Source organism: Nomascus leucogenys, chromosome 19 (assembly GCF_006542625.1).
Source record: "Nomascus leucogenys isolate Asia chromosome 19, Asia_NLE_v1, whole genome shotgun sequence".
Lineage (NCBI taxonomy): Eukaryota > Metazoa > Chordata > Mammalia > Primates > Hylobatidae > Nomascus > Nomascus leucogenys.
The window spans coordinates 1,182,500-1,205,976 of record NC_044399.1 but is presented as its reverse complement, the minus strand read 5'-3'; the positions used below and the strand labels follow the sequence as shown (position 1 = coordinate 1,205,976).

General features: G+C 47.2%; 1 protein-coding gene across 1 annotated transcript in view; it reads right to left on the bottom strand.

The window, feature by feature from the left end:
- The window catches only part of TPO (thyroid peroxidase), an 86,837-nt gene that overhangs the window by 50,263 nt on the left and 13,097 nt on the right, over positions 1-23,477 (bottom strand). The window contains 3 exon segments of the mRNA XM_030799838.1: positions 2,131-2,260; positions 17,037-17,169; positions 19,830-19,999. Coding sequence (XP_030655698.1) covers positions 2,131-2,260; positions 17,037-17,169; positions 19,830-19,999 — 433 coding nt within the window.

Here is a 23,477-nt window from a genome sequence, read left to right as displayed (position 1 = left end):
GATCTGTGCCCTGGAGTTAGGGCAGGAGGAGCGTAAACTTTGAAGACAGATGCCCCTGGACTTGAATCCCTGCCTTGATTTGTGGTGGCTGGAGGGCCTGGCATTAACTTCCCTCAGCCCTCACTTCCTCATCTGTAAGTTAATATGGAAAGGTTGAGCTTTCAGTGTTGTTGTGGGGATTAAGTGAAGAGTCACTGACAAAACAGCCAGGCTTTAGGACGGTTGAGTCCGTGACTCAGAGGGCAGAGCCTCCAGCCACAGGCGAGTACTCCTTGGCCTTGAAGCCTAAGGGAGTTGCTTGGCTGGATTTCCCTGTGGGTTGGGAGGAGTGACTCCCCTTTCTTTCCTTTCTCCACCCAGATGTCTGTGGCTGTTATGTTTAACACCGTTCCGCCAGGGCATCTGGAGAGCAGATAACAAGCTTCCCCGTCTCACAGGCTAGGTCCAGATGGAGAGGAATTTTGTCCTGGATGGATCTTACCCTGAGCCTGCCCTACCTGATGTGGATGATTTATGTGGTGAGATTTGGATTGGATTTTGGGCCTAGAGTTGGTGCTGTCATGGGATGGGGTTTGGGGGAAGCTTGGAATGGGGTAAGCATATTAGGCATGTGGACTGGGTATGAATCTTTGAGGGTTAGTGGGTCATTTGCAGAGGCAGAAAAATGCTTCTCGCACAACCTCCATTCGCTAATCCTTGGAGCCTGCCGACGCGATTACATTAAAGGCCTTGAGATGGGAAGGTTGTCCTGGGTCTCCGTGAGTGTCCAATCCAGTCACATGGATCCTTAAAGTTGGAGGCCCTCTCCTGACTGGAGGTGGAGATGTGACTCTAAACAAAGGCACAGAGACATACAGCATTGCTGGCTTTGAAGGAGGGACCGTGAGCCAGGGGATGCAGGCACCTCCAGAAGCTGGAATTGCCAGGAAAGGGATTCTCCCCTGGAGCTCCTAGAAAGAACCAGCTCTGCAACACCTTGATTTGAGCCAAGTGAGACATCAGACACTGATTATGAAACTGGAAGATCACATTTATGTTGTTTTCAGCCACTAAATTTGGAGCAATTTGTCACAGCTGAGTAGAAAACCAACACAATTTCATCTGAGGACACTTGAACTCTGATTTTCCTCAATAGTGAAATAATTCTGAGCAAATATGGGTTTACAGAATCACAATCTCATAATAATGAGAGTTTAAAAAGCCTCTGGGGTTGAACTGGTCTACTGTTGAGCATACGGTGGGTAAGACAGTGTTATCCCATTTTAGAGATTGTCCAACTGAGGCCAAGAAGGCAAGCAACTTGCAGGAAGCCAGTGGGAGCAGAGTGTGAGCCCAGTCGCCTCATCCCTGCTGCTGGGAGCACCAAGCTGTCCTCAGTGACACAGCCTCCAGCTCTACCCAGGGCTGCTCACGGCTTGGGGGAACACCGGGTCCTCTTACTAAAAGCCTGCCTAGGAAAATTGCCTAGGTAAAGTTGTTGGCTTTCATAGGAGAACTCTGTGCTGGTGTGTCTGTCCACAGCTGGTCTGAGTCAGACCTGAGTCCTACCCCCTGCGCTCTTTGGGCTAAACAGAACATCCACTGCTGTATTTCTAGATAATTTCATCACTGAACATGACACCGGAGCAAACAGACTGGCTTATTCATTGAAATGAGTAGTTAAATTACAAGCAAAATGACCCATTTTTTGACCAAATAGACCAGTAGATTCTACTAGGCTATGACTGTTCAGCAAATAAATTCACCTCTGGGAGTAAAGCAGTCATCTTTACATCAACAAGTGGATTGCTGAACTCATAATCATCTTGGGATGTACCTAGCCCACATGATGGATAAAGGAATTTATCTGAAAACACTGAAGTGATTTTCAGGAACAGAAATGTTAGGGTTGAGAAAACTTAATTTAAATCTGCAGGGTTCCACTCACGAAGAGATTTTAGTCTCCCTGAGCCTTGGCTTCTAAGCCACAGGGCAGAAACAGCGGTTGCTACATCAAAGGGAGGCTGGGAGGATCTGAAGGAATTGCATGCGGCACCCAGCATGAGCAAGAACCCAGTAAAAGGCTATTTCCCTCCCTCAGCATCACAGGACCCAATCTTAGTCCAGGATAGCAGTGTCCCGAGTACCCACCGGGGGCAGTGGGAACCCGTTGTACAAGAAGCCGGGGTTCCAGCCTCGGGGCTGACTGAAGCCATCCTCATAGACTGGAGGGAGCCATCGTGCCAGGGCCGTGTTGGAGGCGCCCCATCTGGGGTGGTCTCTGTGGAGACAAACGCAAGGATGTGTTTGAGATGGGGGAGAAGAACACAGAAGCAGTGAGTTCCAGATATAAGGCACCATTTCTCAGGGAGAATAAGTGGGGTCTCTCCGGAGGCCCAAGGGGCACAGCTCCCCAGAAGACCCAAAAGGCCTCCTGGAGGCCCAGGTCATGGCTGGCTTCAAGGGAGCTCATTTCAGAGGCTCAGTTCCCACAGGCACCCTCTCCCGAGCTCAGCACACGCTGTCTGGAGGCAGCTGCCTGCAGAGTTCCTTCCCACTCCCCTGTTTTCCGAAGGAGGGTCTCCCACCCTTCTAGAATGTACCAGGGGCAGTTCTCTGGAGGACAGAAACTTCTGGTACTCCAAACAAAGAGATCATTTGAAATCCTGTGGCATAAAACATCCTTTAATCAAAGCACCATGAAGCCACCAGGGTGTCGCCCCTGTTCCTGCTCTGTGTGATTGTCCAGGCGAACTTGTGGGAACTGAGGAAGTTGCTGGTTTTCTGATTTCATAAGTGAGCTGGTTGTCAAAGGAACCATTAATAAATGAATTTGAATTAAAATAAGTAAAAAGGGAGGCTGTTTGATTTGGCGATGACAATGGATTCAGCCAATAGGCTAGATGGTGAAGTTTCCCATAAGTAGGCTGGTCTTCAGTTTCGTTCTTTTGGTCAAAATATATTCTGACAAAAATGTATTTGAAGTGCATGATAAGGTAACGGTGTGTTGAATATTTTGATTTCACATCTAGTTCCGAGTGTACTGTGTTAAGCAAGGTGCCCCTAAGTTGAAGGGGTGTAGGCACAATTAACAGTCACTTGATATGTCTCGGAGCATCTTCTAGAAACTGAGGAAATAAAAGACTAAAGATTGGTAACTAATCCTTTGCACAAATGAGGTATTTTCCAATATTTTGTTTAGAAATTTGGAGGACAATGTTATTGAATTGTTTGCTGATACATGAATAAAAATCATTTTAATGATAGCTCATTATATGTTCATTTTCTTCTATATCTCAGAAGGAGTTTTTAGGGCCAGATGGCATTCCTGTGGCAAAACTTTTCCCAGCGACAGTCACAGGAGCAGGTTTCTAGGCACCTTCCATCTGCAAAGGGAAAAATAATCACAGGTTGCTGCTGAACTGTCTCATCTATAGTATGTAGGGCAACCATGTAATTCCTAACCAAACTGGAATGCTTTTGAGGAGACAGGAGCGCTATTAATTATTAATAATTTCCTGGGATAGAAGGCAGAAACAGGAAGGATCTCGGGTAACCAGCATGCATGGCCCCTCGGCCAACAGGTGATGTTCAGCCAACTGATGAAGGAACTAACTGAAACTCCACCCATCTCATCAATAAACAAATTCCAATAAATATTTATCTCTATGCATAATAATTACCAACATCTGTCATAGATCTGTGCTTATTAAATCAATTGTGTTCTAATAATGTGTAAAAAATAACTCAATGTTGAAGAAAACATTGAACACTGAGGCCCTTGTGCTCACTGAACATTTTCTGAATATGAAATTTACATTTATAAAATACATAAAAATGTAACATACAAAATAAAATACATATTCAAATATATAAATGCATGGTAAGACTATATGAATGTGAAGAACATATAAATGAATGTATCAAACATATAACATGAGCATAAATATCTGTAGAGGATAAAGAAATATGTAAAACATATTAAAAATAAAGGACTTTTCAAGTATAAAATATTCTACATTTGGAAGAAAACGGCTCAATTTACAAGGCATAAATTATTCTGCATTTGGAAGGAAATATGAGGGAATTAGAATATAAAAGTCAATTCAAAGAGAAAAAATAGAATTTTTTTGTGGAAAAAAGGTTCCTTTGTTAAAAATAAATACAGATTGTTTTGGGTCTAACATTGTCATGATATCCGGGTTCCATTGGTATCTGTCAGTCACGCCCGTGTGGAAACAACCAGCACTGGGGTTCCGTGTGTGGCAGCTGCAGAGTCACGCGATACAATCAGGGCTGAGTCTGCAGAGTCTGAAGCTGCATCATGGACAACTGGTATTGGGAGGCTTTGCAAGGCACATGACAAAAGAGTCAGGCGTGACTAGGATGCAGGCTTTGAAAACCCTCCCATGTATCTGATGTGTACGCACTTCAAAAATACAAGGAGTGAAGTCTACAAGAATCGTGACAAGATAAATAACATTTTAAAACATTTGGAGTGTTTAGGAATATAAATATTTAAAAATTAGTGTAGTTTTGTCACTAAATTACCATCGCCTTTATGGTTATAACATACATTAGTCATTTGTATTAAATATGACCGATTTAGTTGTTCTGCACAGGAATGAAAGGACTAAGGTTCTACTAAGAACTGTTTGTAACCTGGGCAACATTTGTGAAGGAAAGATCCGTTTTGTCCTTGAGGTAGACTGAAGAGCGGAGACTCTTCCAGTTTAAAAGTCTCTAAGGCCACACGCAGCTCCAGACATTAGAGGAGAGGAGCTTTTATTCCTACTGTCGTGCACCTGCTGCACGAGGATGAGTGGTCAGCAGCATCTGAAGATTGGAAAGATCGCTTTAATAAAGTGTTCAGATTAGTTATGGTTGGTTTGTCTTTATTGAAGTTCCATAAAGTGTGGCTCATAGGGAGGTGCTCGATCACTCAATTAAAAATAATGAAATGTTAATTTAATGCTTAAGCAGTGATTTTTTTTTTGCTGATTGACTTTTATATTTCAGCAGTTCACTAAGACACTACAGTGGCCCAAGAGCACTCACAGATGTTTGTTGTGGACGCTTCGCAAATGTGTCACCTGACCTTCACGGTCCGCAGGTCAGCAGGACTGAGAAGGGTCCCTCTGAGACTTTGCTCAGCTCCTGTTGGAAAGACCCTTTCCCAGTGGAAACCTATTGCACCATACTGTTCCTTTCTTAGGTCTGGATTAACGGCAGCATCGGAAAAAGGCTCATAAAGCTGACAAAATGAGCAAAGAGAAACATTTCTGGGGGACAGTTTTATGAGGGAGACTGAGGTCTGTGCTCCCGCTGAGGCTCTAAGTCACTCTGATTTCCCTGGGACCCTAGCTCCCCTCTCCCAGGCACCTGGCACTGGAGACTTTGTGATTTCTGAATTCCAAAGAGAAGAAATTCTAAACTTCCATCTTGAAGAGAGCTTGAGCATAAAGCTGGGGACTGAGGCCACAAGACACAGGTCAATATGTTTGCCAGGTGTGGCCATCCAGTAACAGCATGCAGACGCTCTGAGCGCCAGAGATGTGTGCCGCCTGTGAAAAGAAGCACACAGCAATGCAGTGTGATACGCTGGGAGAGAAACTGGAAGAAGTCAGCTTTCTACTCCTTCTGTGACCACACCTCTTTCTCAGCGGGGCAGCAGCGGGACACGGGATGAGGGGGTTTGCTTCTCTGTATGGGAGGTGCTCACCCAGGAGCAGCCGACACCCTGCAGTCCCGCTGGGCCAGGTGCGCGAGGATTCATTTTGTCCCTAAAGATGCCTGACACCCTGTCAGGTGGCCGGAAGTATGAGGAAACTCAGCGGTGATTTTTCCCGTCTCCAGTTGGACCTACTTGATTGAAGGCAATTAAAACCAGTCAGTTTGCGAGCTGGGATTGTCACCAGCACGATCCCTGAGGGATATTTGAACCCTCAGAGGAAAACCCTTCAAAAGATGCAAATGCTTTCTATAATCAGCATGAGCTCAGCTTTTTCCAAAGACTTTGAAAATCTTGTTTATTCTGGCATCGTTTATACCCATCGTATGTTCTGCGATTTCCTAAGACACCAAGGTCAATTCCACCTCTTCTTTTCTTAAGGACTAAAACATTTATTTGAGGTCAAAGGTATTTTCTGTTTTTTTCTCACTTCAAGTGTCAATATTGCTAAATGATATCTTAGTGCCATTGATGGATTTACAAGTTCAAATTAAACTCTTAATAGACACACATTTGTCATTTAGCAAACTGTTTCGAGCAATTGAACTTTCAATCTACAGGCACTTCTAAAAAGGAGATGATTGTGTCAAGGAGTTTCATTCCAGCAAAACTCCATCAGGTCTCACCCTGCTGGATAATTTCATGAATTAGGTCAAAATGCAAATGAAAAACAAAGTGAGAGGGAAAAAAGGTGACTATGAATGTGAATTCAAGGCAAATACATAGAGAAAAAGAAAATAGCTGTCAGACATCAGATATGAGGTGTTCTTAACACAAAATATCTGGATGGGAGATGCAACATTGAATTTATATTTTTGATTATTTTTAGGCAAATGACTATAGAGAATGATATACCAAGTTATATATAGCAAATTATGTTAAACCCAGGTAGATCTTAAGGGTTCTTCCAATAACTTAAATAGCTATATGGAATTTTCCTTTCAAACGTGATCGTCTCCCCCCAAGAATTGGTCATGGGCTTTAAGGCTGTATTGGACAGAACACGAACTCCATGAAAGAGGCTTAGTGCAGAATGGCCGCTGTGAAGGAAGTTGGCTCTTTGATCCCTGGTGGGATTGCTTCCTGCAGCCCACAATGTCCACGCCACGTTCGTTCTCTGTGCATCCAGGAGGGAAGCACATTTGGCAAGCCGGGCGCCAGGGGAACCCAGTCCCAGCTTGAGTCTGTCCCGCCTGGATGGAAATTTCACCTGTGACCTGGCTCCATTCATCATCGAGGGTGTGAGCTACCTCGAGGGCCAGGTCCTTTAGAGCTCACCACACACTTGATGTTGCTCCTGCGCCATGAAAAAATGTGCTCTGATTCGGTGATGCCGTGATATTCCCACGTCAATCAATCTCCAGCCATTTACCTGCAGGAGCCTCCGACCACTGCTCTCATGGAAAAACACACTGGGCTGTTTACGACATTCTGTGGTCAATGCCATGGCCAGGAGCCAAGAGGTCCGATGCTGAGGAGTGGCTGAGAGGTGACAGTCGCCGTAACTCTTACGATGGCCGGCTGTGGACGGCGTGCGGGGAGCCTGACAAGTGCTGCCTTTCAACCAAAAACAACCTTGCGAGGTGGGTGTTCTTCCCACATTACAGATGAGGAAGGGGATGGCTCTGAGGATGAAGCGAGTCACGGAAGTGACTCAGGCAGGGAAGGGAGCAGCCGACCCTCGGGTCAGGAGGGCTGGGCAGAGGCTCAGGGAAGAGGAAAGGAGGTGGACTGACATCTGCGAGCCCAGCCGAGGCGTGCAGGAGCTGCGTGGAGCACAGTGAGATGCAGACCACAGGCCCGGCTCCCACGCGAGGCCGGAGGGAATCTATGAGTGTCCTCGTCTGGGACTGGGTACAACACAGCTGTGCGGATGCTGGCAGGGCACAACGTGCGACCTCCTGGAAACCTCTGGAGGCAGAAGCAGCCCCTGCCGCCAATCCCGGGCTCCTCCCAGGCCAGGCAGGACCCCTGCGCTGTCAGGCAGGAGGGGCTGAAGCCGGCCTCTCTTCCTGCTGGACAGAATCCCGTGAGGCTTCTGCCACCTGCACCCCAGTGTGGAGCTGCCCCAACAAGGTGTTCTGATGTCCACGGGGTCCCTGTGTCTTTTTCTCAGTAGGCTGAAAAAGAAATGTGGCTAATTGCTTAACTCACATTCTCTCCCTCTCTCTCATAATTGTATACATAATAGTAAGGGTCTAGCAGTCCTCACCCACACACATATGGCTACTCGATTTATGATACAGGCATGGGTGCAGTTCACTGGGTAAAGGATGGTTCTGAATAAATTAAATATCATATACATATGCTTTCATACACATATATCTATACATACACAAACACACACACATGCCTCTATAGATACAGCCCTCTCTATTATAGATAAATATATACACACACACATACAAATCTACCTATATATACATGCCTCTATATATACACACGCACTTACAGATATTGTCAACGAAGAGTCAAGCTCTGTAAAATAGTTGAAGAGATTTATTCTGAGCCAAATATGAGTGACCAATGGCCAATGATTCAGCCCTCAGGAGATCCTGAGAACATGTGTCCAAGGTGGTTGAGGCACAGCTTAGTTTCATACATTTTAGGGAGACACAAGACATCAATCAAATACATGTAAAATGTACATTGGTTCAGTCCAGAAAGGCAGGACATCTGGAAGTGGGGGCTTCCAGGCCAAGGGTAGATTCAAAAATTTTCTGAGTGGCAATTTTTTGAAAGAGTAAAGTTATCATCTAAGGACTTAGGAGTGTCTGGGTTAAGACACAGGTTGTGGAGACCAAGATTTCATCGTGCAGGTGAAGTCTCCAGGCAGCAGGCTTCCAAGAGAAGAGATTGTAAATGTTTCTTCTCAGAGTTAAGTATCTGCTCTAGCAGAAATTCCAAAAAGGAGGAGGGTGTCATGAGGCACGTCTGACCTCGCTCTCTCCATCATGGTTGGAATTAGTTTTTCAGGTTAGCTTTGGAATGCCCTTGCAGAGAGGAGGGGTCAATTCAGATGATCGCAGGACTGAGAATTTTATTTTTGGTTTACAATATACATACACACCCAGACACACACACACACACACACGCACACCATGGTTGCCACCTCATATGTTGCAGAAAACATTAAATGAGATGGGTCACAGATCTAAATGTGACATGTAAAACAATAACGTTTTCAGCAGAAAACACAAGAAAAATACCTTCACATCCTTCAGAGAAAGCAAGATTCTTAAACACAACAAAAAAAGTTTTCTTTCCATGAAATAAGTAATTGATAAATGGGACTTCATTAAAAATATGAACAACATTTCTTCAAAAGACAGCATGGAGAGTGAAAAGGCCAGTCTCAGCTGGGAGAAGACATTTGTAAAACATATTTCTCATTGAAGACATATTTAGAAAATATGAGCGTCTATAAATCAAAAAAGACTCATTAAAAAATGGGAAAAATGTTTGAACTGGCACATCCCCAAAAAGAGTCTCCAAATGGCCAATGAATGTATTTTAAAAGTGTTCAAGATAAATTAGTCACCAGGAGAATGCCACCCTCCCCTCAAGAAGGGCTAAAATGAAAGGGCTCACAGTGACAGGGACTGGTGAGGGCGCTGGGGCTCTTACACTTTGCTCCTGGGAATGCAGATTGGAGCAGCCCCTCAGCAGCATTGACCAGCGCTGAGCAGAGAGGCGCCCATGCCTGCCCTGTAACAATGAGTGACTCCCTCAGCAAGGCAGGAGCAACTAAATCCTGGAGGCAGAGAAGCCAGGCTCAGGGGTTACCATCTAACTTTCTATAAAAGCCGGGTCAGGGAAAACTAACTATGGTGATGAAGATCAAAGCAACGGTCACCTCTGGGGAGACATCAAAATCTGGGAGGGGCCAGAAGGCAGCCCTCTGGGGTGTAAAGTCCTCAATCTGCATCTGGGGGCCCCTCATCTGGGGGTGTAGGCCCATGGGAGACTCGGCCACCTGTGCCTCCAGATTCACCCCCAAGTCCTGCATAAGTCGTATTCCAACTTAATGGCAGGAATCCACACATGGTCACTATCGTGATGGGTTCTATCCACTGTGCCACTTATCCAACATGGTACCATCTCCAACATGGTACCTCCTGTGGCAACAACTAGATCATACAAACAAGAAGGAGCCTGCCCCATTCCCTTCCAACATGGTAGTTCCTGCGGCATTGACTACACCATACAAACAAGAAGAAGCCTGCTCCATTCACTTACAACATTGTGAGACACAGTGGTTTACTGCAGTAGTTCATCAGATCAAAACTCAAGAAATAACACGATTTTTCTTTTTTTTTGTTTGTTTTTTGTTTTTTGTTTTAGAGATGAGGTATTGCTTTGTTGCCCAGGCTGGTCTTGAGTTCCTGGGCTCAAGCGATCCCCCCACCTCAGCCTCCCAAAGTGCTGGGATTACAGGCATGAGCCAACATGCCCAGCAAGAAATAATGCAATTTTTCAAAGATAAATTACACCTCTTCAAGAACCAAGACTCAGACTCTTTGAAGAAAGGGGCTTCAAAGGTGGCCATTATTTACATAAACAATCGCTGACCTTTGCAGCATTATTGTTCACAAAGTATTTCTGCTGCATTTTCTCACTTCAGCCTCATGACAACCCTAGAAATGAGCATCACTATGTTTGCCATTTCCCAGATGCAGAGAATTTGAGAATCTAAGCAAGACATGAAGTCTAAGCAGCTTGTAACTGACAAAGTGGTGGCTGGAATTTCGTGTTCTATTTCAAAATACAATGGCTTTTCCATTATGCATGGGAATGTGAGCACTTTCTCAAGAACACACAGAGCAGTTCTTATCACATGTATCAATGTAAAACTGAAGGCAAATTCTGTATGAAGTATCTATGTGAATTCATCATATTTGATGAATACTATATACATAATTAATACTATCTTACAGTATATAATATATATTTGTATTTCTGCTTATGAATAATCATATGTAATACACTAACACTGCATGCGATAAGATAGTCCATTGATTTAGATGACAGAGTAAACAGTGGCTCGTGGCTCCTTTGTTTTCTAGCTATTGTGGCACACAGATCTCCACAATGACCCCACTGCCTCTGGAGGACTGGCCGTGAGTAAGTCCACCCCGACTGCATCTATTTCCAGCAGCTGAGAGGCTTCAGTTCTTCAGTAGCCCTCCCCTACTCCATCTGCTGCTGATAAAGACATACCCAAGTCTGAGAAGAAAAAGAGGTTTAACGGACTTATGGTCCCACATGGAGGCCTCACAATCATGGTGGAAGGCAAGGAGGAGCAGGTCATGTCTTCTTACACGGATGGTGGCAGGCAGAAAGAGAGCTTGTGCAGGGGAACTCCCCCTTATAAAACTGTCAAATCTCGTGAGACTTATTCATTATCATGAGAACAGCACAGGAAAGACCTGCCCCCATGATTCAAGTACCTCCCACGGGGTCCCTCCCACAACATGTGGGAATTCAAATGAGATTTGGGTGGGGACACAGCCAACTATATCACCATCCCCCCACGGAACACTTGATTTTTAAAATAGAATTTGCCTTATCTCTAGGCTGATGCCAAGCTACACACTAAAACCAAAATTTCTGCAGGATATCCTCAGGCCCTGGGGATTCTGTTCTCAGCTGATGTGACTGCTTCTAGCAAAGACAACCTGCAAGTGATGTGACCCCTGCCCACAACCACCTCCTAGCCCCCAGCTCCTAGACTTCTATAAAAACACACAGGTGGGGAGCAACAGCCTCAGCTGGCTGGGAGTGCAAGAAAGTCGAGGACCCTGATCTGAGTCCAGGATGATGAAGAGGTCTCCACAGGTTGGTAACAGAAACAGAAAGAAGCTGGAAATCCTTTAAATGATACTACCAAAACACCTTCACCCCAAATGCACAGTTATCAACAGCATTCCTAATATCTTAAGCTTTATATTTAGAGATTCTAAAATGTTTAAAGGGACCAGCTTGCCATGTATGCACACACACTCCCTTGTTAAAAAATAGGGGCTTATGCAGAGACCTGATAATTTCCTTTAGGACAAAGTGAAAAGAAAAACAGACTCAAGCCCCATTCTCTTCCACATGTGTACGTCCTGCAGCATTGGCCACACCATACCAACAAGAAGGAGTCTGGCCCATTCCCTTCCAACATGGTGGCTCCTGCGGCACTGACTACACCATACAAACAGGAAGGACCCTGCCCTATTCCCTTCCAACATAGTGCCTCCTGTGGCAATGACTACACCATATAAACAAGAAGGAGCCTGCTCCATTCCCTTCCAAAATGGTAGTTCCTGTGGCACTGACCACATCATACAAACAAGAAGTCCAGGTGTGGCATTAGCTACTTCACACAAACGAGAAGCAGCCTGCCCCCTTCTCTTTCAACAAGGAGCTTCTGCAGCACCGACTACACCATACAAACAAAAAGTCCAGGTGAAATGGCAAAAGAAAAATCATTCTTTTCCACTACTTGTTAAGTAATTTTACGTGATATGTCCTAGGCAATTAGGAAAATACCAACAAAGGAAAAACAAACCTTAGAAACCCTGCCATCCACTTGTGACATGCAGACATCACACCATAAAGCAAGAAAACTAGTAGAAATGAATGAGTTTTAAAATCCACCATTTTGACATTTAGAATTTCAAAAGTTAATTCCAATTAACATTTGTCTTAAAGATGTCATTGCAGCCAACACCCAAAGGTCGCTTGGAAATGCAGGAAATGCAGCACATTGGAAATGCAGCACAGCGGAAACGCAGCACAGCGGAAACGCAGCACAGCGGAAACGCAGCACAGTGGGCAGCAGTGGCTGGTGAGGGACAAGAAACGACCTTCAGGAAGGAACGAGCGAGCAGGAAAAGAAAACATATGCCTCCGAGTTAGAAACAAAAGGAAGAAACAAAACGAAAACAAAAGCCAAATGCAATCAGAAAGAAACATGGGTGACATTTTAGACAATCAAAGGGAAATGATTAATGCAAGATTTAATTATCCAAAACCTTTTGAGGAATGTTGGTGAGCCTCAAACATAAAAGTCCAAACTCACTGCAGAGGACCCACATGCCCTTCATAACTGGAATAAAAAGTTCATCATCTGACCCAGCAAGGATATAGAGGCAAAGCTTAATCACCAGAATTAATCAAAAGGAATATAAATTCTCTAAGTTAAAAATGATGTATCAGAAACAAATATCTACCTTAATTCTTTAATCCCATGTGTGAAAAACCAAAGCAAACCTAAACAAAACAAATGCTAAACATGTTGACGGGAAGTTGCAATGACAATTCTAAAACATATTTGGATTTTTAGGATCAAGTAAGGAAGCCCATGTATTAATATGTTCTATAAGAAGATATAATATGCACCATCAGGACAGCCATATGGTGATGTGCTGAGAATATTGACTGGGGACCTCCTGCATGGAGTGTTAAGCTGAAAATTTCACCCAAGATAGCCGACACACTAGTCAAAAACAGTCAAGAGAAAGGCAACCAAACCCAGGCCAGAGAGCTAGTGCCACGCAAGGACACGGTCACAGTCTCTGGGTGCCTGGAGAGGCCAGGTCACTTCCCCTGGGGCAGGAAGGGACCTAGTGAGTCGGTGCCAGCCCAGGCAAGGATGGGAAGGTGTGGGTGGGGAACCAGGTGCTGGTGACTGAGAGGGACGCTGAAGCGGCTTAGGAGACCGCTGGAGGGGAGCTTCACAACTTAGTGGGCGTGGGGAAGCTCTGGGAACTCAGGGCTGAGCAAGGCAAAAGTTAGGATCGGGGAGGCAGAGACACACACATGCCTTTGGGGTGGTTCTTGGGCACAAGTGCAGAAGAGGGGACATCCCTCAAGGCAGGGGACCATCCAGAGGCTAAGGTGAGGGACCACCACCCAGATGGGGAGGATGGCGAGGAACTCATGGTGGGGCGTCAGAGGGTCTCTGTGTCTGGTGACATTACTCAGCAACATGGTGAGGTGGAGGGGGAGTCTCTGGGCAGGCAACTCCACAGACAGCAGTGACCTGGGGTCTGATGACCACGAGGCTGTATCTTACCAACAGCCTGAGATGCTGGGAGAGGTTTTGTGGAAGATGCAAAGAGGTAGGCTCCAAGTGGCTAAAAATCTGCTTGTTTGAGCTATTTTTATCACGATTGGGCATGAATAAACTTGAGCTTGGTCCTAGCGGGCTTCGGCACTAACAGATCTCAGCCTGCAGAGAAAAAATAAACCACCCAGAGGCCAAGGGGCAGGGGCCCTCTGTGGCTCACTTTTATAAAAACAAGTGACCGATTTCTGAGCAGATGTTTTATTTTTGGTGGAATACAATGTGTGAAGCCTTGAGCATAGGAGATTTTATATCCAGATGCTGTAAATTCTTAATGAAAACTGTAGCTGTCACCACAGAAGGAGAGAAACCAGCTCAGATCTAAGTGTCCTCAGATCACAGCTCCCAGTGCCAACATCGTTGTGTGGTCAGCAGAGATTCTCCCAGGAGCGTCAGTGGAGCCCGCCCGGCAGCTGGGGCAGAGGCGCCCAAGACAGCAGCAGCGCCGCTTGGAAGGGCCGAGCAGGAACTCACTGCTGCCGGCTGAGGCCCTGGTCTTGAGGTTGTTAAAATGTAAACTGAGGCACAACACATTTTTTAAAGAGTTTTTTTTGAGTGAACATGATTTATGAATCAGGAAGCACCAAACCAAAGAAAGGCTGAGGCTCCACTGCAGGACCCGGGGCAGGCTTTGCAGGTGGATGGAGACGTCATTGGAGAAGAGCTTTGACTGGCTTCAGTCTTGCATTATTTGGTCTGCCCTGCTGGAAGGTTCCTAGTTAAACAGGTTAGTTGGCAGTCTCAGAATGGTCAGGCTTATATTTCATTTTTCTTTAATTCAGGCATTTGCAAAAAAAAAAAAAAAATCTCCAGTGAAGTTTCTCTTCTGTTTGCAAATCAAGCAAGATTTAGAGCATGTGTGAGGCCTACCGGCTTTGCTCAGGGGTTCCCCAAGCACTGGAATTCACCCTCCACTGTCGTTTGCTTTCAGGATCCCCACGATGTTGCACATGGCTGAATTCATCATCCCCCTGACGTAGAGGAGGGACATGGGGCCAGGTGGGGCGGCAGCGGGTGGGGGCCAGCCCCTGAGTCAACCTCCGTGGGGAAAGCCATCAGAATGCACCTGAGGTCTGGGTCATGGCTGACAGGCAGAAGGCAGCGGCCAGAAAAGGAAATGGAAAAAAGTTAGGAGGTCTCAAGGAAAACCTAGAACCCAAAGAGCTCCATCAGGGACCCGTCTGGTGAAAAGTGCTTCGGGCCACGGAGAGTCTGACTTGTTAACACTGTCTGCTGTTTAAGACATGCCAGAGGTGTTGAAAACATACGGGAAGTATGACTCGCTGATTCTTAATCGTGCTTAGGAATGCAGAATTCAATGTCTTATATTTCTTTAATAAAATCAGAAGTATGAAACCCATTCAGAGAGCAGCCCCGCCCCCACATCTCCAACACCACTGTCCCCAGGGATCCCCAACCTCAACATGCACCTGCAGGTTAGACCCCACCCTGCCCTGCTGAAGACCCTGCTCCTCCCCATGTAGTCCAAGCCATCTCCGCTCTGGCCTCTGACTCAGCAGTGCACCTGCCCCCTCCCCTCCTCCACCCAGGCCCCCCAGCACCATCCCCTCCTCCATCCTGGCCTGGTCCCTCCAGCCATGCATCCCACCAGCCACCTCAGTGTCCCCGTACTCCCAGGCATCATCTCCTGTGCATCCTTTGTCTACTCTATATCTCCCACCGAGCTCTGAGGACAGGACACGTGCCGTCTCCACCTCTGAGCCCACTTCCACGGGAAAGCACAGACCCCCCCAGGCTTCAGGGCAGGAGGGATGGACAGCAGCCTCCTGTGTGGTCCTGACCCATCTCCGCATTCAGCACAGGCTGCCTCTTCCAGCCGGGGCTCCGCACTCCTAAGATCTGGTCCTTACACATGGCCGGGTTATGCATTCCTGCTGTGGGCTTAACAAACAAGCTCTTACAGCTCAAAGAATTGAAACAGACTGCCCTCTGACGGGTGGTGATTCCAGGTTTCAAATCCAGGGCCGTCCAGCTGCAAAGCTGTTGTTCTTAACCAATATCATATACCCAGGACCCGGATTCCTGTTCATTGTCGCAAAGCCCCTGCTCTCTGTCTCAGGACATGGCCTGTCCAGGCCAGGGCTCTGCCTGGGTCCCGCTGATCCCTCTCTCGGCGGGGCATCTTCTTTCTGACCTCAGCACACCCAGCAGCGAGGAGCTTGAGTCCCTCTGAGGAGCGCTTCCATGCTAAGCACCTGTGCTGCCTGCATCGGTAAACATCTGAACATCAAGCCTGTAGCCATCCTGGCGCCACACTATTGGGACAAAGCTTCTAGGTGACCACCGGGCATACTGCTTCCCCAGACCCCACAGGTGCCACAATCCCGGCTGCTCTCCCTCTGCCCCTCTGTGTGCCAAAGGCTTGGTGTTTCAGCCCAAACGCGTCTTGCTCTTTCTGGTCTTTGCAAAGCCCTCTCCTCTACCCTGTGGACCATTTGAGAAATGCCCACTCATCCTTTAAGATTTGGCTCACTCCCGTACCACCTTCTTCAGAAAACCATTCTGAACCCCAGACTGAATCACATGCCTCTGTGTGTGGCCAAACTCTTGTCCATCTCCCGCCATTGAGGACCACAGGAGGTGGGCAGTCGCCACTGCTGGGTGGATCTGAACTCACTCTGAGTGCAGTGGGGACTGAGGGAGGGAGTTGAGAAGGAGGGTGCTGAGATGATGTTGGCCACAACAGGGAGCATGAACCGGGAAAGCAAGAGTTAAATTAGGAGAACCAGTGAGGGGACCACCGCGTGATGGCAGCTGGACGGTTATTTTGGCTTCAGCTAAGGTGACAGGGAGTGGAGAGGACTCATTTTGGAGGTAAAAGTGACAGTCTTGGGGGTGCATTGGAAACAATGGGTAGCGGAGTTAGCGAAATCAAAGATGGCGCCTAAGCACGTGGCTTGAGCTATTAGGTGAACGGCGGTGGAATTTGTGGGGTCAGGAGGTTAAGAGTCACCTGTAAGCACCCATGTGGATGGGATGTTGTGGCTGGGAATGACAATGCTGCTTGGCACGCTGCTTGAGGCACCACCAGGCGTGCAGGAGGCCACGTTGGGGAGGCCAGAGACAGGAACCGGGGGCTCAGGTATGGGCACAGATCCACCAGTGGTGGTAGAGGCTCCTTCATGACGGCATCTAGTCATGTTCAGATCCAGCTTTCACGAGAAGATTAAGAAAATCCACAGACAATACCTGTTGCTGCAAGCTCCTGTGATGAGCCTGTATTTGTTCGCCAGGCAAGTGTTTGGGCATTTTGGGGGCAGCATGTAAGGGAGACATCCAGACATGTTTGCAATGATGCTTAGCAGATCTTCTGATAAAGCATCTGTGAAAAATAGGAAACCATGAATTTTCTGCTTGTAACCACAAATCCACCTAATAAATATTCTATTGCAGTCTCAAAAGTGGCTCCAGCATCTGAACTTGGGATTCATATGTAACTGGGGTCACTGTTTTTGAGAAAATCTGCCTTCTCCCTTTACATCAAGTGCTCACTCATTTAATTCCCTTGAGCTTCCTTATTGCTAGAAATGTGGGGGTTTTAAAATTTATTTTTGCTCTGTGATCTTTCAGAAAAGCAATCTAAGAGCTCTCAGCCCTCAGGGGGATAAGTCAGCAAGTAACTTTGCAGTTACCATCAACTTTCACTGAGCACATCTCCAGGGCGCATTCATCACATTGGAACAGTGAGGCATGTGTGCCTAGTAACAGCCCCAGTGCTTCAGAAGACAGTGAGGAGTAGAATTTATCCTGAACCCTAATGTAGAAAAAATCTTGCCTTGATGAAGATGGTACACTTATCTATAAAACCTTTCATTTTTCCTTTGTATTGATGTTTGGTTCCCTTGTAAACCTTTCCAGATGAGACGAGAGCCCAGGAAACAATTTCCTGGTTTTTTTTTTTTTGTATCAATTCTGTCAGTATAATTTATATGTTATTCAACAAATCAAAGTGAGAGTGGCTTTATTGTCCATTGGTAGAGGTAATCATTGATTACTTCTCCAAGATGGTTTATATAAATCTTTGAGGATAATGCCACAGAACTTTGATTAACAAGATACCAGTGAAATTGAGATATTCAATAGAAAAAAAAGCCAGGAAGGAATGCATTCCATTTTCAGATATGAGAGAAACAAACTAGTCTTTCAATGATGAATGCTCACTAACAGTCCAATGGGAATGGCTCTATGGGAACAGTTAAGTGAACCTTGGACTGCAGTGTGCATTCAGTTAGTGGAGGATTATGCATTCTTCAAAAAGCTGAGCACAGATTCTTCTTGACAGGAATGCCCTCAAGCAGGTGCTTGCAGACAACAAATCATGTGCAATAGAAAAGAACCACTGGCCGGGTGTGGTGGCTCACGCCTGTAATCCCAGCACTTTGGGAGGCCAAGGAAGGTGGATCATGAGGTCAGGAGATCGAGACCATCCTGGCTAACACGGTGAAACCCCGGCTCTACTAAAAATACAAAAAATTAGCCGGGTGTGGTGGTGGGCACCTGTAATCCCAGCTACTTAGGAGGCTGAGGCAGGAGAATGGCGTGAACCCAGGAGGTGGAGCTTGCAGTGAGCCAAGATGGCGCCACTGCACTCCAGGCTGGGCAAGAGAGAGAGACTTCATCTCAACAAAAAAAAAAAAAAAAAAAAAAAAAAAGAACTATTAGGTCATAGTCATGTAACACACAAGACCAACGTGAAGGAGCAGCCTAGAAGGACAGGCACTGACCTTTAATGGAGTCCTGGCTTTGTGATGAAGTAATGGGAAAACTTTTTAGGTTCCTCGCGTTCTAAATTTTCTAGATGGGCTATGCTTACAACGGAAATCATTTTAAAACATTCTGAATTATGGAGTCCTTAAGTTCTACATTGTAGCCTGGACCAAATACCTCAGCCTATTCTCCTAAACATCTATGTCTACAGATCCGGCAGTGAGCATGTGGCTCTAAGGCATGGACCAGAAAGACCCACATCTTCGGACGTCAGGAACTGCCATTTCCGTAGGAGGCCTGACAGGACAGTGGACAGGACAGTGGACAGGACAGTGTCCCGTAACAGGACAGTGGACCAAGAGTCCTTAGAAACATCGTTCAGCCACATGGTTTGAAACAAGGGACATTTCAAATGAATCTTAGCTTGCTATGAAATTAATTAAACTTCACTGTTAAGTTTAGGATTTGAGAATTCTGGTTAATACTGATTTAGCCAAGTTTGTCTTACTCTAAAAGCTAAGTAACCAGCACCAAATTGATCTAGAGCTAGTTAGAAGGAACAACTCAGAGGCCAAGTAGCTCATGGCACTGCACAGAAAAAAATTCTTGATAAATTAATTAAAAAGACATTTCGCTTACTTGCTCCCCATCATAGGAAGCCAATATGCCTTTTGACTGCCTGCATTACCATCTCAGTATCTTATGCCCACAGAGTGCTTTAGAGCTGAAGAAATAATGACATTTGCTCCTGGTTTATGCACTGGTCTTCTGATAGCCATCAGAGTGAGCAGTGCTACTGTCCTCATTTTAGAGATGAGTAAATTGGCTCTCAAAGCTCCTGGGTAGTTCTGCTAAGGCACCAGCAACTCAGTGGGAAGATGGGGCTCCCTGCGACGCGCCGCCTCCCACATGAAGTCCTTTCACTGAAGAGATTTTATGAATGAGCTCGCCAAGTTTTAACTAAGAGGGGGGCTATGGGAAAATTCCTAAATTATTTTATACCATAAAAAACGGATGTTTAGCTTTTTGAGCTGGTTTTCAAATTTGATTTGAATAGGAGAGAAACAGCTATTTTCCAGAGTAACAAAAATAAGATATTGAGGCTGTTTGGTAAGCATTTTTAAAAATTGCAGCTTGTATGCTTTGAAAGAGCTGGAGTCCCATCCTGCTTGGTTCAAGTAAAAAGCATGCCCTGAACAAGCAGCCCCTGGACAAAGTCAAGGCGTCCTCCTTCGGGATTTGCCGCTTCTCAGTGGGGAGAGGGGCACACATTACCCGTTGGATGCTGTGATTGTTGAGTTTTCAGGTTGACGTTTCTTTTCATCGCTTGTATTGATGTTTGCATTATCTCTGCTGCTCGAGCAATCACTCCGCTAGTTGGCTCAGGAAGTTTGGAAAAAGACAGAAGCTGAGCTGGAGAAAGGATTCCTCTTTTTTTGAGGTTTCTATGGCACATAAAGAAGATATAAAATAGATTATTTGTCTATGGTAGCTTTGATACTTAATTACTAATTAATTAAGCAGACATTTATTGAGTAACTACTGTGTCCCAGACAATGTGATGGGCACTGCGGGGTGTGCACAGGTAAAACATGTGCAGTTGCTGTCCACGGGGTCATCGGGTTTAGGAACAGGAATAGGTTGTAAGTGACGCATCAGTATTGAATGATGAGGAAAATGGCGTATCCTTGCCCTTTACAAAACTGCCACATCAGAATGAATTGGATTCTCCTAACAATTGCTGACAGGCCATCATATCCAAACCGAGACATGATTTGTTTATGTCCCAGCTACTGAGACAGGATACTGGGGAGTGCACGGCCCTGCCCTGATCTCAGAGCCAATGCCGGCCGAGGCTGCCTGTGTCCCAGCTCCAACTTCTTCCCTTCCCACTCCAGTGCAGAGCGTCGGCTCAATGCAGCCCCAGAATGGGGCAGCAAAGCTGTTCACAGTGAGAGCTAAACACACCCTCACAGAAGAAGAAATATGTGAAGCCTCCCTCATCTGAATGCCTCTCCCCATCTGCAGGCCTCTCCTCACCTGGGGCCTCTCCTCACCTGGGGCCTCCCCTCACCTGGGGCCTCCCCTCACCTGGGGCCTCCCTCACTGGGCTCCCTCACTGCAGGCCTCTCCTCACCTGGGGCCTCCCCTCACCTGGGGCCTCTCCTCACCTGGGGCCTCCCCTCACCTGGGCCTCCCCCCCTCCTCCCTCACCTGGGCCTCCCTCACCTGGGCCTCCCTCACCTGGGGCCTCCCCTCACCTGCAGGCCTCCCTCCTCACCCCTCCGGGCCTCCCTCACCTGGCCTCCCTCACCTGGGGCCTCCCCTCACCTGGGCCTCCCTCACCTCCCCCCCCGGCCTCCCCTCACCTGGGGCCTCCCCTCACCTGGCAGGGCCTCCCCTCACCTGGGGCCTCCCCTCACCTGGGGCCTCCCTCACCTGGGCCTCCCCTCACCTCACCTGGGGCCTCCCCTCACCTGGGGCCTCTCCCTCACCTGGGGCCTCCCCTCACTGCACTCCCCTCACATGCAGGCCTCTCCTCACCTGGGGCCTCCCTCACCTGGGGCCTCCCCTCACCTGGGGCCTCCCCTCACCTGCAGGCCTCCCCTCACCTGCAGGCCTCCCTCACATGCAGGCCTCTCCTCACCTGGGGCCTCCCCTCACCTGGGGCCTCCCCTCACCTGGGCCTCCCTCACCTGCCCCCCCCGGCCTCCCCTCACCTGGGGCCTCCCCTCACCTGGGCCTCCCTACCTGGGCCTCTCCTCACCTGGGCCTCCCCCCCTCCCCCCTCACCTGGGGCCTCTCCTCCCTCCCTCACTCACCTGGGGCCTCTCCTTACCTGGGGCCTCCCCTCACCTGGGGCCTCCCCTCACCTGCAGGCCTCCCCTTACTCCTGGTCTCCCACACAGGCACCTGGCCTTTTTAGATTCTCAGCAGCAGCAGCTACAGGGAACCAATCCAAAGTTTCACAGTGGGCCTGCCTACTAGCATTTGAGGACCTGGGGAACCTAGAGAGAAAGCACAGAGGTGACCTTTGCAACATTGCTGCCAACACCTGGGTGGATCAGAGCATTGTCCAACCACCTGCAGAATGGAATTACTGAGTCCCCAGGACCCAAGGGAGGACTACATCAAGTTCACCATCCTTCTTGTCTGAGCGTTGGGTCAACCACCTTTGACAGCAAAGCTGGCAGGGCCAGGCCTCAAAGAAGAAGCAGAGTGACCACAGCGGACTGTGCTCTGGGGGCTCCAGACAGCTGCCCTGTCTGAGTCGCCTGCAGGGCGGGGCCTCTCCAGCTGACAGGAGGCCAGCACTGCCCAAGTGACCATGGCAGGTGTGTGAGTGGACAGGTCCTGGAGCAAGAGCAGGAACAAGAGAGTAGAGTGGGGGAGGTGTTGGCAGGTGTGTGAGTGTCAGAGGCCAGACAGAACTACGTAGCTGGCAGGAGAACCTCCTTCCCTCTGCAAGTTAGACATGAGGCTCAGGGCTCAGAATCACCCACTGTGGCTTTGGGAAAAGTGACCTAGTTGTTCTGCCGTAATTAAATGGATTGTTTATATTTTTGTTTATTAATAATAACAAAATACCTAGTGCTTACTGAATGAAAATAAAGTTTTAGGTGCTGTGCTAAGCACTTGTATTCCTTCCATAGTTAATAATATTGAACACTAAAAACTAATGTGCTAAGAGAGATTTTAAGTGCTCTCACCACACGTACACACCAATCACTATGGAAGGTGATGGGTATATTAATTTTGTTTAACGGTAGTGATCATTTCATTATGTATTTGTATATCAAAACACCATTTTGCACATCGGAAATATATACTACAAAAATAAATTTTTAAAAAGCTTACTTGTTAACCTATTTTTGCATTGCTGTAAAGAAATACTTGAGACTGGGTAATTTACAAGGAAAAGGGATTCAATTGGCTCAAGGTCCTGCAGGCTGTGCAAACATGGACCCAGGATCTGCTTGGCTTCTGGGGAGGCCTCAGGAAGCCACAGTCATGGTGGACGGTGCAGCAGGAGCAGGTGTCTCACATGGTAAGAGAAGGAGCAAGAGGTCAAGCGGGCAGGTGCCACACAATGTAAAACAACCAGGTCTCACATGGACTTCCTGGGCAAGAACTGACTCATCACCAAGAGGATGGGGCTAAACCATTCATCAGGGATTTGCCCTCACGATCCACTCGTCTCTCACCAGGCCTCACCTCCAACATCCGGAATCACATTTTAACATGAGATTTGAGGTGAAAAGCATCTACACTTTACCATTCTATCCGTTCCCCGAAATCCCATGTCTTTCTCACATTCCAAAATACAATTGTGCCTTTGCAACAGTCCCCCAAAGTCTTAATTTATTCTGGCATTAACTCAAAAGTCCCAAGTCCAAAGTCTCATCTGGAGATGAGTCCTTCTACCTATGAGCCTCTGAGATAAAAAAGCAGTTATATGTTTCCAAGATACAATGGGGGCACCAACATTGGGTACATTTTTCCATTCTAAAAGGGAGAAATCAGCAAACAGAAAGGGTTGATAGGCCCCACACCAGTCTATACTCAGCAGGCAATTTGTTAAATCTTAAAGCTCGGAAACAATCTCCTTTGACTCTGCGTCCTGTACCCTGGTGTGCGGAATGGGCTCCCAAGGCCTTGGGCAGCTCTGCCCCTGTGGCTTCCTTGAACACAGCCCACCTGGCTGCTCTCATGGGTTGGAGTTGAGCACTTGAGGCTTTTTCAGGTGCAGGGTGTAAGCTGCTGGTGGATCTACCATTCTGGGGTCTGTAGGGCGATGGCCCCCTTCCCACAGCTCCATTAAGCCATGTCTCAGTGGGCACTCTGTGTGGGGGCTTCAACCTCACATTTCCCCTCAGCATGGCCCTAGTAGAGTATTCTGAGAGGGCTTTGCCCCTGAAGGAG